This window comes from Ammospiza caudacuta, chromosome 9 (assembly GCF_027887145.1).
Source record: "Ammospiza caudacuta isolate bAmmCau1 chromosome 9, bAmmCau1.pri, whole genome shotgun sequence".
NCBI classification, from domain to species: Eukaryota; Metazoa; Chordata; class Aves; order Passeriformes; family Passerellidae; genus Ammospiza; species Ammospiza caudacuta.
The window spans coordinates 9460473-9477933 of NC_080601.1; the positions used below are offsets into that span (position 1 = coordinate 9460473).

The 17461-nt window shown below is 51.6% G+C and overlaps 2 protein-coding genes across 2 annotated transcripts; one reads left to right on the plus strand and one right to left on the minus strand.

Annotated features, from left to right (window-relative positions):
* Window positions 1–1007: 1007 nt before the first annotated feature.
* EGR2 (early growth response 2) lies at window positions 1008–2809 on the plus strand. The gene is made up of 2 exons (XM_058810790.1): window positions 1008–1260; window positions 1605–2809. The coding sequence occupies exons 1-2, from the start codon at window positions 1083–1085 to the stop codon at window positions 2807–2809; spliced, it is 1383 nt and encodes a 460-aa protein (XP_058666773.1). The 5' UTR covers window positions 1008–1082.
* Window positions 2810–5213: 2404 nt separating this feature from the next.
* Window positions 5214–8171, minus strand: ADO (2-aminoethanethiol dioxygenase). Its single transcript, XM_058810602.1, has one exon. It carries the CDS (start codon window positions 8169–8171, stop codon window positions 7431–7433), a length of 741 nt encoding a protein of 246 aa, XP_058666585.1. The 3' UTR covers window positions 5214–7430.
* Between the last annotated feature and the right edge of the window lie 9290 nt (window positions 8172–17461).

Consider the following 17461-nt stretch of genomic DNA (forward strand, 5'->3'; position numbering starts at 1 on the left):
CAGAATTTAAGCACTCTTTGGGTTTGATACCCTCGTTATGGAGGAGATCGCGGAGAAATAAAGCAAAAGCGGCGGTGGAAATGTTACTGAGGATGGAAACTGTGGGAGCACGGGGTTGAACTGAGCAAAGCGGGAACGGGTAGGGTCAGAACGGAACGAGGGGCGGGGGGGCACTCCCGCCACCCTCCCCGCCACCCTCCCCGTCCCGTCCTCGCCCGTGCCCGCCGATACAATAACAACCCAGCGACGGCGGAGCAGGCGGTTCCGTTTTCGCGACGGTATATATAGATCAGACACTTTCCAAAACAAGCAGCGCCGCCGAGTCGCTCTGTTCGGCGGCTCTTTCCACCCGTAATTCAGAAAGAAAAAAATTATTTTTTAAAATGACTTTTTCTTTGACAAAGGAGAAGCTCTATTCCGTGAATGCGGCTGTTTCCTGACCCGCCGCCGGCTTGCGGTTACAGGCTGCTGAGAAAGTGAGCGGGGTCTGGCGGGGCGGCCCCGGGACCTCCTCTGCTTTTCCGAACCTTTTAAAAATTTCCGGAACAAGCCCTAAAAGGGCAGGCGGGGCGGGGCCGGATCCTCGCCTTTTTAGGACAAGGGCCCCGCCACCGGAATACCCCCCTGGGCGGCGCGGCGGGCGGCGGCGGGGGCCGAGCGGGGCCGGGGCGGGTCGGGGCCGCCCCCGCGGGGCGCGGAGGGTGCGCAGGGAGGGGGTCGGGGCGGGCGCGGGCCGGCGGGTCCCACACGCGGCTTCCACGTGACCGGGCCGGGCCCCGTTCCTCAGTCCTTATATGGGCAGTGACGTCCCGGGCATTCAGGGGGCCCCCATAAATAGTTACCGCCAGACTTGTCCTCCAGCGCGAGCTGCGGCGGGAGCGCGGCGCTCCCGGGGCACCGCGGGCACCGCACCGCCGCGACGGGGCGGCCGCCCGCCCGCACATGCCGCGCCGGCTCCCCGCCGTCCCCCCGCGCTGGTAGTGGGAGGCAGGGGGAAGCGCCCCCTCCTCTCCCTCCCCTCCCCGCCCCGAGTGCCCACCGCCGGCCGGGAGCGCCGCTCCCCCGGCCGCCCCGCTGTCCCCATGATGACCGCCAAGGCGGTAGACAAGATTCCGGTGACCCTCGGTGGGTTCGTGCACCAGCTCCCCGAGGGCATTTACCCGGCGGATGACATCTCCGCCGCGCTGCCAACTTCGGTCGCGATCTTCCCCAATGCCGACCTGGCAGGGCCGTTCGACCAGATGAGCGGTGTGGCAGGAGGTAAGCGGAGCCCTCGCAGGTGCGGGCCGGGCCGCCTGCGGAGAGCGGCGGGGCGGCGGAGACTCGGGGCGGCGGGCGGGGGTCGGACTGGGACGGGGCGCCGGGACCCTCTCCGGGGCTCTCCCGCCGCCCGGCCGGATCCCCGCCGCCCCTTCGCGGCAGCCCTACCTCCGCACCCAGCTCGGGGGGGAAAGTTGCAGTCGGTTCGGAGCCCCCCCGCCTCCGGAGCGCAACATGTGCGCGCCGCAGCCCCGCGCTGGGCCGGGGCGGGCGGTGGCTGGGACCGGTGCCGGTCGTCCGGCGGGTGGCGGCGCGGAGGGCTGACCTGCTCCTTGCCCCCCCAGACGGCATGATCAACGTGGACATGGGCGACAAGCGGGCCCTGGACCTGCCCTACGGTGGCGGCTTCGCCCCCAATGCTCCGGCTTCCCGCAATCAGACCTTCACCTACATGGGCAAATTCTCCATCGACCCGCAATACCCTGGCGCCGGTTGCTACCCCGAGGGCATCATCAACATCGTGAGCGCGGGGATCCTGCAGGGGGTCAGCACGCCCTCCTCCGCCGCCTCCTCTGCCGCCTCCTCCGCCTCCTCCGCCGCCTCCTCGGCCACCGCCGCCTCCGCCACCTCCCCCAACCCGCTGGCCGGGGCCCTCGGCTGCACCATGGCACAGGGCCAGCCAGCCGACCTGGAGCATCTCTACTCGCCTCCGCCGCCGCCCTACTCGGGCTGCGGTGACCTGTACCCGCAAGACCCCTCCTCGGCTTTCCTGCCCGCCGCCGGCGGCGGGGCACTGCCTTTTCCCCCGCCGCCCTCCTACCCCTCACCGAAGGCGGCGGCGGCCGACGGCGGGCTCTTCACCATGATCCCCGAGTACGGCGGCTTCTTCCCGCCGCCCCAGTGCCAGCGGGAACTCCACGCCGGCCCCGACCGCAAGCCCTTCCCCTGCCCCCTCGACTCGCTCCGCGTCCCGCCGCCCCTCACGCCGCTTTCCACCATCCGCAACTTCACGATGGGGGCGCCCCCGGCGGGCGCCGCCCCCGGCAGCGCTCCCGGCAGCGGCGGGGGCGAGGGTGCGGGCGCCCGGCTGCCCGCCGGCGCCTACAGCCCGCACCACCTGCCGCTGCGGCCCATCCTGCGGCCCCGCAAGTACCCCAACCGGCCCAGCAAGACGCCGGTCCACGAGCGGCCCTACCCGTGCCCCGCCGAGGGCTGCGACCGCCGCTTCTCCCGCTCCGACGAGCTCACCCGGCACATCCGCATCCACACGGGCCACAAGCCCTTCCAGTGCCGTATCTGCATGCGGAACTTCAGCCGCAGCGACCACCTCACCACCCACATTCGCACGCACACCGGCGAGAAACCCTTCGCCTGCGACTTCTGCGGCAGGAAGTTCGCCCGCTCCGACGAAAGGAAGCGGCACACGAAGATTCACCTGCGCCAGAAGGAACGAAAAGGAGCCGCCGCCGCCGGCGGGTGCCCGCAACCCGGCGGCGGGAGCGGCACGGCCGCCCTGGCCCCCTGCGCGGCGCGGACGCGGACGCCCTGACGGCGCGGGACGCGCAGGACCCAGCGCGGAGCCGCCGCCGAGCGCGGCGGGCGCGGAGCGGAGCGGGGCCCGGCGGGGCGCGACGAGCACCTGGCGGCGCCGCGGGGCTCCCCCGGGCCGGGGCGGGCCGGAGCGGCGGGTGTACATAGGGGCTGCGGCGGGAGGATGGATGCATGCAGTGCCGTCGTGGTGAGGTGTCCTTGGTGCCTTGTGTGGTGTAGAGCCCGGTCCCCTGTCTGCATGTGGGGGGTGCCTTACCGATCCGCTCCGACGACAGCGGCGACACCGAGACCGGAAAGTTTTTCCCTCCCTGGTTTTAGTATGGCTGTACATTTCTGCCTATTAATATTGGGATTTTTTTTTTTTTTTTTAGAGACTATATTTTTGTACGCACTGGTTTGGGGTTTTGGTTTTGTTTTCCTTTTTGGTGACTTGAAAGTGTTCCGTTTGTAGTAGGACTTGGGACAGGATGTAAATACTCGGGCTGGGACCGGCGCCCGTGGTCGGCCGGCACCCAGTGCGCCGCAGGTAACACGAATAATGCACAACCACTAACGGGGGCTGGAAGGAGAGGGGAGTATCTTTATCTTTCTGGCCACTCTGTAAATAAACTTTTCGACAATAGGGTAGGTGCTTACAAAGTTTATAAAAGACGACAAATAAATCTCTTAATTATGCTAAATTGACATCTTTATTTCCGTAGGTTCCCTGGCCTGACCCAGGGAGGGGTTTATCCCCCGCTCGTCCCCGACCCGCGCCGGGTCCCGGCGGCGGAGGGCTGCGGGGCAGCCCGGCCCGGGTCCGATGGGCGCACCGCACCGCCCCGCAAAGCCTCGGCGTGGAAAACCTGCGGCCTCGGCCCCAGCGTACAAACACTCGCTTTTGGGCGCGGGAATTTCCCTCGGAGACGAGAGACGGGATAATATTAACCAGGGAGCGGGGTGGGTTTTTTTTGACTCATTCTGTTTTGTTCCGCGGTTACGATCCGCCCCAGGCAACCTCCGCGAGTGGGCTCCGGAACAGTGCGTACCGCCGCCCCGACGGCCGCCGCTCGGGGGAAGCGGCTCCTGGCGGCGCGGGGCTGCGCGGGCGGCGCCGCGCCCGCGCTCGGGGGCTCCGCAGCGGCCCGGGGCGGCGGCGCTCACCCCCGCGGCACAGCCCGACTGTTTTTCTGAACCCACATGGCCGCAATATCGTGCCTTTTTTTTTTTTTCCTTGTAAGCTTATTTTGGTTAATGTTTTTTAAATGCTATCCCGGCCTCGGCCCACCCTCGGATCCCGCCATCGGCGCAGGGCCGTAAGCGCCCCGCGGGCTTGCCCCTCTGCCATGCAGATCCCTGGTGCGGCCCGCACTGCAGAACTGAGCTGTGCAGGATGGGCATCCCTAATGCCACAGCCCCGCACAGCAGGGCGAAGGGGTTGAGTTCTTTCTTGGTGGTTCCCGGCCTCTGCTTGCCCAGGTGTTAGGTCCCATAGTGCAAAGCCCCAGCAGCACCTGCCTTTTCTGTCTGATAGAAATCCCTGCTTCCCATTTTCTGGAAGTCATGCCGGCTTTTGGGGCAGCTGCTCTTCCATGGGAGCTGAAGTCACAATCTGATTCTGAATCAAGACAGCTTTTAAAGTTGGGCATGGATCAGCCTGTGCAGGGGAAGCCGTGCTCACTGCCCCACCATCCACCTTAGCAGCACAAGTAAGCCTTCACACCCTGGTTTGCAGTTTTGCCACCTATTCCCACGTGGTCCTGGCTCCCAAGAGACCACAGCCTGCTGCTGGAGGGATGTCATACAGAAGCTGCAGCCTCCTCAACTGCTGGGCTTCTGAAGGCACCACCACAGCTCGGTCACAGCCAGAGCATCTTAAGAGAAACTGGTATCTCAGCCACCCAAACACACAATCCAAGGCTCCCCCTGCACTGTCCAAACTACTGTCACCAGCCATGCTACAAAATTAAAACCAAAATTAAAAGCAAAAATCATATAAACAACACTGAAATAGTAAAAGAGGTGAACTAAGGAAACTACTGGTGACTAGTGTACGGCTACAAGAGCATCATCTCACATGGCACAGTATCAATGGTGCTAGACTCCTGTGTGTGCCTTACATTGAGGGGCAGCTTCAAAAGCAGCAATAGTGTATGTGCCTGGATTTGCCTGCAGGATCTGGGCTGAGAATCCAGTGCTAAGCATCGCCTCCCAAGGAAAAGCCGGTCCCACTGTTCGCACTGTCAGGCAAAGGAAACTAGAGCTCGGTACCGTGCTTGGCTCAAGGCTGTCTTACTTGTGAAGGAAAGTAATGACTGGTCACTGGTGAGATATCCTGTATTTATTCTACAATTCAGCAATAACAGTTATTTTGCTGTTGTGAAAACACAATAACCAGACTGCAGAGAGAAGGAATGGCATTACAGACTTAAACCTTCTGCTTACAGATATCCAGAACATAGGAAGTAAGTTTCAACTAGTGAGTAAGCAAGAAGTTACACAAAGAGGCTTTTAAAAAAAATGCATCTCAGGTTTTCTTTGCTATTTTTCCAGCTTTAAATATTTTGATAATAACACCTTAATTAAAAAAAAAAGGAAAAAAAAAAAGAAAAAAAAGGAAACAAAAGGTTTTGCCATGGTTAACAGCACTCTGCGGCGTGACCATGCTGTCCTCTTCAGAAAGATGCATTAAATACTGTCCCACTAAACATCTTGACTAGGTTTTCACATGGAGGAAAAAAATTAAAAACTCAGCAGACAGACCTAAGGGGAGGATAGAGCAGATAGGATAAAAAATGCTCACTGTCGCAGTTTGTTTGTCCAGTACAGCTGTTTGCATACACCATGCTATCTTCTTTGTGGACTTGTGAAAAAGGATAACTGTCTTTGTTAGGCTTGGAGAGAGGTAGAAACAGGCTGTAACACAGGGAGGCATTGCCTTATAATTAATGACTACATTCGATCAAGAATTGTTAAACATTAACTAATGCTAAGCTGCAGGGGAATTCCAAGAAAAACAGGTAAGCCAGCTGCAGAAATATCAGATACCTTTAAATGCTCAAAGAATAAATGGAAATTGCCTGAAATAATTTCTACCAATTTTTCCTTGCAAAAGAATTAATCCATGGATGCATAATGCTGACTGTATATTACATTCATTCTTTCACAGGCCGGGAAAAAAAAAAAAGCAGCAATGCCATATCAGAATCATTTAAAAATTCACACATACAAGCCACTGTACAGGAAAAACAAGTCTGCTTTTACAAATACACAGAAAAGTAAAGCCAGTTGTGAAATGATTCCTGGAGCAGGCTGGTACATCACTCAGGAGGTTGCTAACTTGCGTTTTCTTACTCAAATTCTCAATCAGGACTAAGATGGCCAAGGCTGCCCTGGCCTGGGTTTGTGGTATGAAGTGTGCATTAGGATGAACAGGCACAAGACCAGTCCCTGCAGCACAGATGGGGCACTTCACCTGTAGAAAAACTCTCTTCTGTGTTAGAAAGATTGCATCCCTTCCCTTTCTGTGGACAAACTGCATCTCCGGACCACTTCCATCATAGCAAGGCGGAATTCGTGGTCTCTCTTCTACTCTAGGTTTATTTAAAAGCCTTATGAAAAAGTAGTCCTTATAAACAGTATAAAGAGGGAAACTGCAAGGCCTCAAAAGCCCAAAGCGTTCACATATAAAAACACAGACCACGCTTTAAAGAGAAGACATCAGGTCAAATCTTAGCAGTACCTAGGTATGCGCTGCTGTATACTGAGGGTTTGCAAATACGCCGTGTTTCTAGAATAGCTTCCACAACAGTGGATAGTTGTTTTTTCTTTTATGATGCCCAGTTTCTGCCACTGCTGCATTAGAGGTTCCAAGCGAGGTTTATCAGCAGCTGTCTCCTTCTAGCTGAAGGAAGTATGCATAGATGCACTCAGTAATTCTCAGTTGCAATAGTGAGATCTTGTATATGACACTTAAAAGAACTGTTGAAAAATAACTCTGAACCTGACAGTGTCCATTTGGAGCAGTTATTTCCTTAACTCCAGCCCTGGGGATTGATCACTGGCATTTGCTGGAGGAGCATGTCCTGGCTCAGGAGTTGTTCTGGATTTGTTATTTACTAGCAGGGTACAGCTCTTCTTGAGAGTCGCTCTGGAGACAGTCCCCAAAGGCTGTAGCCAGACCAACGTCCCTTCCCAAACTCAGTGGGTAGAGTGCCCTGGTCCCGTGGTGCCAGCTGGCTCTAGAAGAGGGAACCCCACTGGGAAAAGCTGGGGAACTGTGTGAAAATTCTTATTGCATTTACTCTCCCTTTGGAGCCTGAACCCCTCTCCCTGATAAGTGGCCCTAACTATTTACACAGGATGCTGGAATATTTCCCCGACCCTTCAGCTGAGCAGCTTAATCATGCTGCTCCCGCACATCGGCCCCAAGGGCATAAACACGTTCTGGCGCTTTACTTCCCCGACTCACGAAGCCCGCGATCAGAGGAAGGCTCTGACCCACGGCGCTCCCGCGAAGCTCCAGCCCGCACGGGACACCGCTGTCCGTCGGGCTCGGGGGGCGGCCGGTTCCCCTCTCGGCGGGGCGAGCGCACATCGTCCCTAGCGGCCGCCGCCCGGCACGGGCCGCCGGCGGCGACTCAGAGGCAGACGCGAGGCCCAGGGTAGGGCTCGCCCCCGCACCAGAAGTCGGAGGCCTGCGGGGTCTCCATCAGCCACACCTCTCGCGGCAGCGCGGGCGGCTCCGCGCCCGCCGGCGGCCCCTCCAGCAGCCGGTAGTAGTGGCAGTCCCGGCCGTGCTGGGGGTCGTAGGGCGGCGCCAGGATGTCGAGAAAGGCGGCAGGCCCGTCCACAGCATCGATTTGGTGGAGATTGTCGGTGTGCGGCGAGAGCAGGCAGGGCGGCGAGGCGGGCGTATAGTGCTGGCGGGAGCGGAAAAGGGCGCGCAGGCACGGCCCGCTGCCAGCGGCGGGAGGCGGCGGGGCGGAGGCCGCCCCGGAGGGCAGCGTGTCCATGCAGGCGATGCGCAGCGTGCCGTACAGCACCTTCAGCATGCCGTTCATGCCCGGGTGGTCGTGCAGCGGGATGCAGGCGCCGCTCCGCAGCAGAAACACGCCCATGCTGAAGTTCTCCGTCTCGCAGATGTGCATGTAGCTGACGGGAGGCACCACGCCGGCCCACGGCGGACCCCCGCCGGACGCCGCCGCCGCGGCCGACGGCCCCCGCGGCGCCAAGTGCAAGTCCTCGGCGCGCACCTTGTCCAGCAGCTGCTGCAGGCGGTGCAGGTTCTCCCCGAAGGCTGGGCCCGCCGGGCTGCGGAAGGTGATGCGCGCCTGCCGCGCCACCCGCTGGATCAGGGAGGCCATGTTGTCCCGGGGCATGGCGGCAACGGCCCGGCCCGGCCGCGGCGGGCGGGGCCCGGCTCCGCTTCCGCCACCGCCCCCCGGCCCGCCGCGCAGCCGCGCTGCCGCCGGGCACCACGGGGCTCGTAGTCCGGGCTGGGGCCCCGCCGGGGAGCGCGGATGAAGGAAGAGGAGGAGGGCAGCAGAGGTGAGGGGGCGCGGCGGGCCGCGGGGGGCCGCGGGGCCGGCTGGCTCCCAGGGCTTGGGGCTGCTGTCCTTGCGCGCTGAGGGGAGACGGGCCGGCGGGAGCGGCCGCTGAGGGGCTGAGGGGTCCCGCTCCCCGGGGCTCTGGTACGGCTGACCGGGGGCTGCGCTGGGGACGGGGAAACCACGGCAGTGAGTTGCCCATGCCACGAGTTTCCTCCCCACCACTGTGCGGGGCTGAGGAAGCACAGGAGCAACTTGTTACTTGGCTTGGAGTTAAGCCATGTAAAACTGAGCAAGGTAGTGCAAGTGCGGTGTCCTGGGCGTATGGCAACTGCCCATAGACAATTCATCTTTTATCACTAACTGCTTGATACAACCACGTTATTTGGGCAAACTTATCAGATTTGAGTTTTGTGGCACTGCGTCTCTCATTTCAGCATTGGGTCGAGGTCGTGCTGTACGGCACGTCCTGTCCTTCATGCATCTCCTTATGGTCCCTTCTGAGTGTGATTGTGTCTGAATTCGTTATCTTTAACCACAGGTGAACACCGACGAGCACACAGAGTTCCAGATGCCGATCCTCAGAGAATCCATGTGTAACAGAAAGGATGGATAATCTTTTGGCTCAGCTCCAGCCTGGTGGAGCCTGCATGTGGTTGTTTCAGGCTAATGTACAAAAATGGTCCTGCATTTATTTTGCCAGGTTTTTATTTAATTTGTAGATTTGCAGCAATGATCCTATTACCTTCTTTCCAATCAGCGTGGCTGCACGTAGCAGATCATGCCTAAAAATTCTTGGTTTTGAAGTCAGAATTTAACCTGTTAATGCTGGGATTTTTTAAACAAGGTTAGGCTCTGGTCACAGAAATATATAGGCTCATTCCACCTTGAGTTCAATTACTTGCATGGATGTGTAGCATTTAAGTACCATGGTAGGTCTAGGTTCTGAGAAACAGCTGAATGATATTACATAATCAAATTTGACTCCAGAAGCTGCAGCCTGTCAGGTTAAAAAATTCATTTTAAAACCAGGTAAACCAATGTATTTTCTTGATTAAAGGCAAACTGAAGTTGTAAGATATGCATTAAGCTTAAGATGCACATGGCTTTACAGTATTCTTACACATTATCACAGAACCGTTTGTGTTGGAAGGGACCTTAAAGATCATCTGATTCTTGGTACATAGCACCATGGGCAGGAATGCCACCTGCTAGATCAGGTTGCTCAGGATCCATTAAACCTGGCTTTGAACACTGCCAGGGATGGGGCATCCACAGGATCTCTGGGCAACCTGTTGAAGAGTCTCAGCACCCTCACGTGAATGATAAATACTCTACATGAATCAGAAATACAAGTGTTGTGACATGTGATGGCCCAGTAGAGGATGAAATACTGATGCTGTAGACAAAGATGTGTCTTGGATCTTTTCCCCCAAAACTATTTCCTGTCCTCTATAAATAAATTTGGTGCACAGAACGCAAATTCAGGTCATGGCATAGTTGCATCTCTCTCCACAGAGGAGGATGCTCATTTGGCTTGCTGCTTTCAAGTTCCACCTGAAGCTACAAAGCACTGCAATCTTCAGCTGTTTGTTAAGTGCTGAGTGATTTTCCCGTGCCAGCATTGGGAGCACAGGGTGAAGATGGGATGTGTATTTCTGTACCTGGCAGGAACAGGTCTGTGTGGCAGGATGCGTAGCATGAGGGGGCATTAATTATCCCAAGTGGAGAGGGAGAGTCTTTAAAGGTCTGTGAGCCTTCCTGCATGGGAATGGACTGCTGATCACACTCATTGCTGTTGCATTGGGTGGCAACTGGCATTTTGTCAGAAGCAGAAGGATTGGAAGGCTCCATGTTCAGTGTGCTCTTCTATTCAGCCCCGTTCACAGGGGCAGGCAATTTAATTGTGAAGATGTGCACTGGAATTTTTGCCAGTACTGTTATCAGTGATAACGATAAATTCTTTATTGGCCATCTATTCGTGTCCTACCCCAACGCTTGCACTCTGCTTGCTGTGAGTGCTAGAACACTCACTTTTGGACACACTGGTTCTTTTTCTATGCAGCACAAAAATCATCTTTTGTGGAAACAAATGCTTGGTATTTGTTGTACATTGTGCTCTTGGAGTAACTTGCAGTTGAAGGAAAGATCAGCAGGGAAAAGCAGGATCCTGAGTCTGAACTCAGCTTTCTCTTGCCTTGCTGAGAGGTGTTAGGTGAGTTCCTTGATCCTTTCACTACTTATCACTCTGTAAACCATGAATCATAAGTTCTACGTATAAGGATGTTTATTAAGATTTTAAGAACATCTTTACGTGCACAATTCTGGTGCAATGTTAAACTGGTGATGAGGTTTATATTTTGTGTAATTGATCACCTTACAATCACCAATGTTTTTAACTGCTGTATTGATTGCCATTTCTAACAGATACACACAAAAATATATTAATGTTCCAGTTAAATCCTGTATCACACCCACATTTTTTCAGTGCAGGGATATTCAAATAAACCCAGAAACCAACCTCAACAGAAAAGCAAACTGTCCAGCCAGCTGGCAATTGAATTGACATGTTTTTTCTTCTGAAAGGCCATATTCTTAACTGGCCTCTACTATCTTGAGCATATGTGAGAAAAAAAAAAAAAATCACGTGTAGTTGCTTGGCCAGGCTTTGGGACTGCATTGTGTTGGTAATGCAGTGACCAAAGTTCAGCTGGAGGTTTTATGATAGAACCAGTGAGCGAGAGGTCAGGTTCAGGTTTTGGTCTCCTCCTGTGTTTGTTTTGTTTCTCCACACACTGAAAGAGAACGAGAAGTGTCACAGCTGTTTTCTCCTGCCCAACCCCACTACCTTCAGCCTCCTCCCCTTTCTACCTGGACTCTAAACTGAGCAACTTCTTGCTTCTTTGTTGCTGATACATAGTACAGCTTGTGAAAAACCCTGATTAATTCTAGCTTTCTTTTAGGGGTTGCTCCCCATATCCTCCCAATTTCTTTTGAGAAGTTAGAATTCCCTGTAGCCATCAGATAAAACCATCTGTATGTAATGGATGAAAATGTCAGCTGCTTGTGTAGCAAGTCAGTGGTTACCTGTTGCTAAATGTTGTGTCACAAGGCCAGAATGTTTGACAAGAGTCAGAGTTTGGACAGGCAGTACAGAAACCACCCTCTGTTATAATGCTGCCAACACTTGCAGATTGTACTTACATAGGACAAAACCCAAGAATCTCTGTCAAAGAGCAGCTTTGCTCTGTTCCTGCCACTGGATCTTCAAAGGTGTGTGTTGTTTTGTTGTTTTTTTTTTTAATAGCTGCCACCAGTCGAGGAGCTAGATAGGAATGCTGGCCAAATGTGACTCAGATGAGAACAGGACTAAAAAGAGGGAAGACAAACAACATGTCTGTAATATCTGCTGGCTCTCCAGTAAAGGCTTATGTAAAAGAAAGTTGGTTATCAATTATTAATCAGAGAATTTATATATCAGCAGAAACACAGGGGAGTGCTAGATATAACTGCACTGAAATCAAAAGGGGAATTAGGTTCATATATATACCAAACATCAAGCAGATCTATGCAACATTAAGACTCCCACCCACCTTTACCACTTCTTTACTGAGATGCATCCTGCATTCCATTAACTGCTGGGGAGAGTCCAGAGGAGGCAACCAAAATGATGAGAGGGACAGAGCAAGTCTCCTGCAAGAAAAGGCTGAGAGAATTGGGTTTGTTCAGCCTGGACAATGGATGGCTTAGGGGTGAGCTAATTTTGGCCTTCCAGTACCTGAAGAGAGGTGGAGATGGACTTTTCACTGAGGCTTGTAGTGGCAGGACAAGGGGTGATGGGTTCAGTTTGAAGGAGAGTAGATTTAGAGTAGATATGAAAAATGTGTTTACTGTGGGTGTGTTGAGGCCCTGCACAGGTTGCCCTCAGTGGCTGCCCCATCCCTGGAGGTGTTCAAGGCCAGGCTGAACTGGGCTCTGAGCATCATGGTGTAGTGCAAGGTGTCTGCCCATGGCAGGGGAGTTGGAACTAGATGTAGATGATCTTTAAGGTCAGTCCCTACCCAGGCCATTCTGTGGTTCTATGAACCACATAATTCACCCCTTGCTGACTCTTCATGTGTTGTAGCTCCTCAGTTAAGTGCACTGTTTCTATGTAAGGCACATCATTAATGGGTTTTATTGACAGTTTGCTACGGAACAGCCTAGAGCAGGAGTTGGAGTGACTCAGAGTAGGAAAGGCTGTGCAGCATGCAATTCCCTGTGCATGAATTTGCAGGAATAATGATCCTTACTGTGATCATCTGAGCTCAGCTCCACCAACTTCATGCTTTCCACTGGTGTGAGTCGGGTGTGTGCTGGTGGCTGTGGTGCTGCCCAGGTTAGCCTGTGGTGATGGGAGCTGTGAATTAGCCATGGCCATACTCCTTCTGAACTCACTGGCTGTCCAGGGCTGTGGGGAGGAGGGAAGCTGCTCCCCTGAGGGAAAGCCCTGTGTCCCTGTGCATGTCTGTTCTCTCATTATCACTGACCTCAGTGCCATATTTACTTTTACCTGCTGTGTGATAGGTGCAGTAAAAGAGCACTTTTATCCTAGGCTAGGGTGTGATTCCACTCTCTCAGAGCCCAAGAATTGGCAGTAGGTAGCAGTAGGGTGGTCACTAACTCTGGGGTCCCAGAGGGTGCCAAGTGTGGGACTGCCAGTGCTTGGAGTGACCACTAAGTAGTGGTCACACACCAACTCTGAACAGCCTTACTAGCAAGGTCTAAAGTAATCTGTGTCAGTGGCTTAAAGAGTTACTGCTGTGCCTCTGAGTCACATTGCTCACTCATAGCCTTCCCTCGCTGCCAAAAATGCATCAGCACAGAGTATCTGGATGCTAAGCCTTTGTTTCTCACAATCACGAGTGAGGACTGGGTATGGTTGTCACACAGGTCAAGCCATAGCAACTTAATTGCCTTTGCTTATACATGTAGCACATTATTTTAAGAATAATTTTTCAGCAAGAGAGAGAACTACTTAATTTCTTAATGATTTGGGATCAAGTTTATCCCAGTGGGGATCTATATAGGGCTAATCAACAATGACAAATTTAGGAAGGAAAAAACAGCCAAATAATATTTTTCCAATTTAAATAAATAATAGCTATATTTTTTCATAGAAAGACTTAGTGTTCAGCAGCAAAAGAGTAAAACTTAGTGGGTAAGGTATTTAGTGGGATGGAAATTTCTTTCAGTGTTTTTGGGGTTTGTAAGGTTTAGGTTAATTGGTAAATCCAATAAAATCATTCTCTCTCCCATAGGTAAATGATCTGTGTTAGACTCCATGCCTCTGTGAGGAGGAAGGAAATTTTATTCAAGTGTTGAAGCAAGTGAAGTGGACTGAGGGAAGCAGAAGAAAAAGGCCAAGAGCTGCAGAACTGTTACAGCCACCCAGGGTAATAACATATGAAATGCATAGCACTGATCTCTCTTTGAGAGAACAACCAGTGTCTGACTGCATCCAAATCAAAGAACATCAATTAGAAATCATTGGCAATTAGTAGAGAAAAATATCAAGGAAAAAGAGAAGGAAGAGATGCTAGTGAATGAGGTCAGGGGGATGTTCCAGAGAGGCAGCACCAAGAACTGAGTTGGTGTGGTGCAGGGAATGAGGGAAGTTTGATTCCATGACATACAGCTGTTAAAGGGGACATACAAAGGCCTTTGGAAGATCAGTGCAGTGTGTAGGCTGGGTTTTGAAGTGTGAATTGAAATGATGATATAAAATTTTTAATTTCTTTACAAATTAAGATAGTGGTGGTGTGTTTGAGGACAAAGTGACAAGTCACAAGTTTGGAAATGACTCATCTTTGCCAGAGCCATAAACATGACCTTTGCTGGTTGTGGTTTAATGCTCAGAGTATTTATGTGACCACATGCCCTTTTTAGGGTAGAGTAATATACCTGTCAGTAACAGCTTGGGATGATGGAGGATCCATCACAAAGTTGTCAAGGTATAATGGCAAGTTAGTTCAAATACTAAATATCTTTATTTTACTTTTGCATCTCACAGCATGGTAACAAAAGTGTGGTAGCTTTTTCTTGGAAAATTAGAATGAATTCCATCAGAAACTGATGCAGAAACCACATTTTTTCTGAAAACTAACTTCTACTATTTCCCATAGAAGGATCAGGGCCTAACAAGCCACACATCCTTCTTACTGTTGGTTTGGGTTTTTTTTATCTCCAGAAAAACAAAATTCTCCATGTCTCTGTGTTAAAATGATTGGAAATTAAACTTAGGGGGATCTAGCATGTGATTACTTTTTTTAGACAGGATTTTCTTCATAGCTGGATTGGACTGAGTTTTTTCCCTCACAAACCAGATGGTAAGTGATTCAGTACTTTTAGCAGTAGAAAAATGATTAGTTTTCTTTCCTCAGTAGTTGGTGTGAATGTACTTTTCTTTATCTATTTACATATTACATAAACACATTTTACCAGCATTTCTGTACATAGGTTACAGTCCTGATCCTGCAGAGAGCCTTGCACACAGGAGTTGACTTGGCTCATACAGAACTATTTGCATGGAACTCATGACAGTGTTGTAACTGTATTTGTATCTTTATGTGTGTACTTAAATTTACAGCACTGTATGAGGATGCCAACACAATTTTAAGCCCACAAAATAATTGCGTAACTTTGCATATTTTGCTTTCTTTTCACCTAACAAAGTCTCTGATCTCTTCTTGATCTCTTCTGCTGTGTTCCTGTTGTAGGCTGTAGGTCCTTGTGGCTTTTGAGTTGTGCTAAAAGCTTTGTCCTTATTATACAGTGCAAGTTCTTCCTGGTGTGCAGGGGGAGTGAGGTCCTCATTCATGTAACCTTCTGGACTTGTACTGGTGCTTCTCCCTTTGGAAGGGATTGCAGTCACAGTGGCAAATATTTGGGAGAATATTAAAAAAAAAATCTCACGAGTACTTGATTTATCAAGGTTATTTGCATGTATATTTGTTGGTGTATGCATAATGCTAAATAGAACATATTTGTAACCCATGTATGCTGTGTCAGCCTACGGGTATTGGAGGCAGAATACCCGCATTCTGCCTCTGAAGCTGTTACTAGACTTACACTCCAGGCAAATACTGCATTACAGTATCCAGTCACTCATTCCCTGTACAAGAAGGTGCAAGTAAGGTTGTCCAAGCAGCCTGACTGATGTCCTTGCCAAGCACTTAAGAGCTGTTTTGTAAATTTGCTGTGCTTTTACCCGAGCTTTACCTGGGAATTAAAATGTTGAATGCCTAGTCTCTTACTGCTGCTTTATTGAGATGATAATACTCCATTTCAAACAGTGACCATGTTCTCTGTTTACAAATCTGGCTGTGCACTCTTGGAACACAATTATCTGATTCTTTTCTTGGTTTTCTGCCTCATGTAGGTATGCTCTGGTGGGATTGTGCACAGAGGAGCTGGCTCGCCCCTTGCCTTGTTTTCCAGGCTTACCAGAGAGCTAAAACCCACTTATTAGCATTTTTTCTTGAAAAATGTGACAACCTTCTGCTTCCATGTATTCTAATAGGGAAAAAAAGACATGTGAATTAGCATCAGATACACTGTGCTGTGACATGTCAAGTTTTTCCCTTCAATTAAATTATTCAGTGGAAGGGTGTCAGAAGGAGCTCCTTGAAACTAGCACTATTTATTTGGCATGGATCAGTAGTCAGGCTGGGGTGATTCAGTGTGCCTTGTATTTGTGAAATAAGTTACTTTTCCCTTTGTGCAAGGGGAGGTATCTGGGGGAGTTTGCCTCTCAGGCTGTGTGCTCACACGAGGTGGCAGAAATCTGTGTCTGCAGGGCACACAGTCCTGCAGGATGGGGCTGCATGGGGTGCTGTGTGCCTCCAGTCTGAGGTCACACTGCCTGATGGGAGCACCAAGAGCTTGTTCAGCCACAGCTCTGTGTGTGTTGCATACCAAGGGCTGTACCTTCATGAACCTCATCATGGTCACAAATGCTCACATGTCTTATAACTGGGAGTTGCTTTATTAATTACCAGAAAGAAATAGAAGCACAAAGCAATGGTTATGCACTTCCAAACACCGTGTCTGTAGAGGAGCAGAGCAGTGACTCCTAAGCCAGGTGTTGTGGGCATGCAGAGCAGTGCAGTTAAGATTTCTGTTCTCTCAGGCTGGCTGTGCATGCTCTTGTGCCCCTTGTAATGGACTGAGTGGCAGCAGCATGCTTGTTCCCCAGTGCCCTTGTCCTGGTGCCCACTGGCCCCCAGCTGCCCATCCCTCACTGGCCAGGTGTTACACCAGGAGTGTTCCCATGGCTGTGACATTTATAGCAGAGGGGGTCCTGCAAGTTAAACCAGGGTGATCTGTCAGTCAGGAAGAATCAGCAAAATTTGCCCTTGGTGTGGAGGGCACTGAAGAAACAGTATTGGAGACCAGTTATTTGTTGGCTCCTTTGGGTTCCAGGGAGTAAATACTGTGGAGAAAACTTGGCTCAAAGCTTTCAGGACCAAGTAATTGTTGTAAGCCCTGGGTTACATAGGATGTAAGCATACTTATAAGTACTGGAAATACTGAGGAGAGTTTCTTCTGGTTTCAATTAATAATAGGGAACGCTGTGTACAGTTTGTTTGCTTGATTGGTTCATTTATTGTGTGTAAATACACTGTAGAAACAAATTTGCCTTTTGTTCAGTGGTACTCAGCTAGTGTTGTTCTGGTAAATCCAGTGAATTAAGGGAATAAGTAATGTGCTCTGGTCTGTCAGTGAAACAAAGTCCATTTAAAATAAAGGCCATGAGTGATATGGTGAGGCTGTAGAAGAGTTAGAAGAACAGTGAGCAGAACTGGTGGCCTGTGCCACAGAACAGAAACCTTCAGGTCACATGTGCCACTGGCAGTGTGAGGTGCCTCAGTGAAAAAGGGGTGCTGCTCTCCCATGTATGGTATGAAACTCTGGCTCCACTGATCTTAATGAAAATGACAGTTTTGCACTGGGACAAATGAGAGCAGAATCTGGCCAGCTGTTAATAGCTTTTTGTATTGGAGGCTGAAATAAAGTGGCTGTGTATGCAAATAATTGTGTAAGCCTGACTTCTGAATGACTCCTAAAAGAAGAATTCAGTA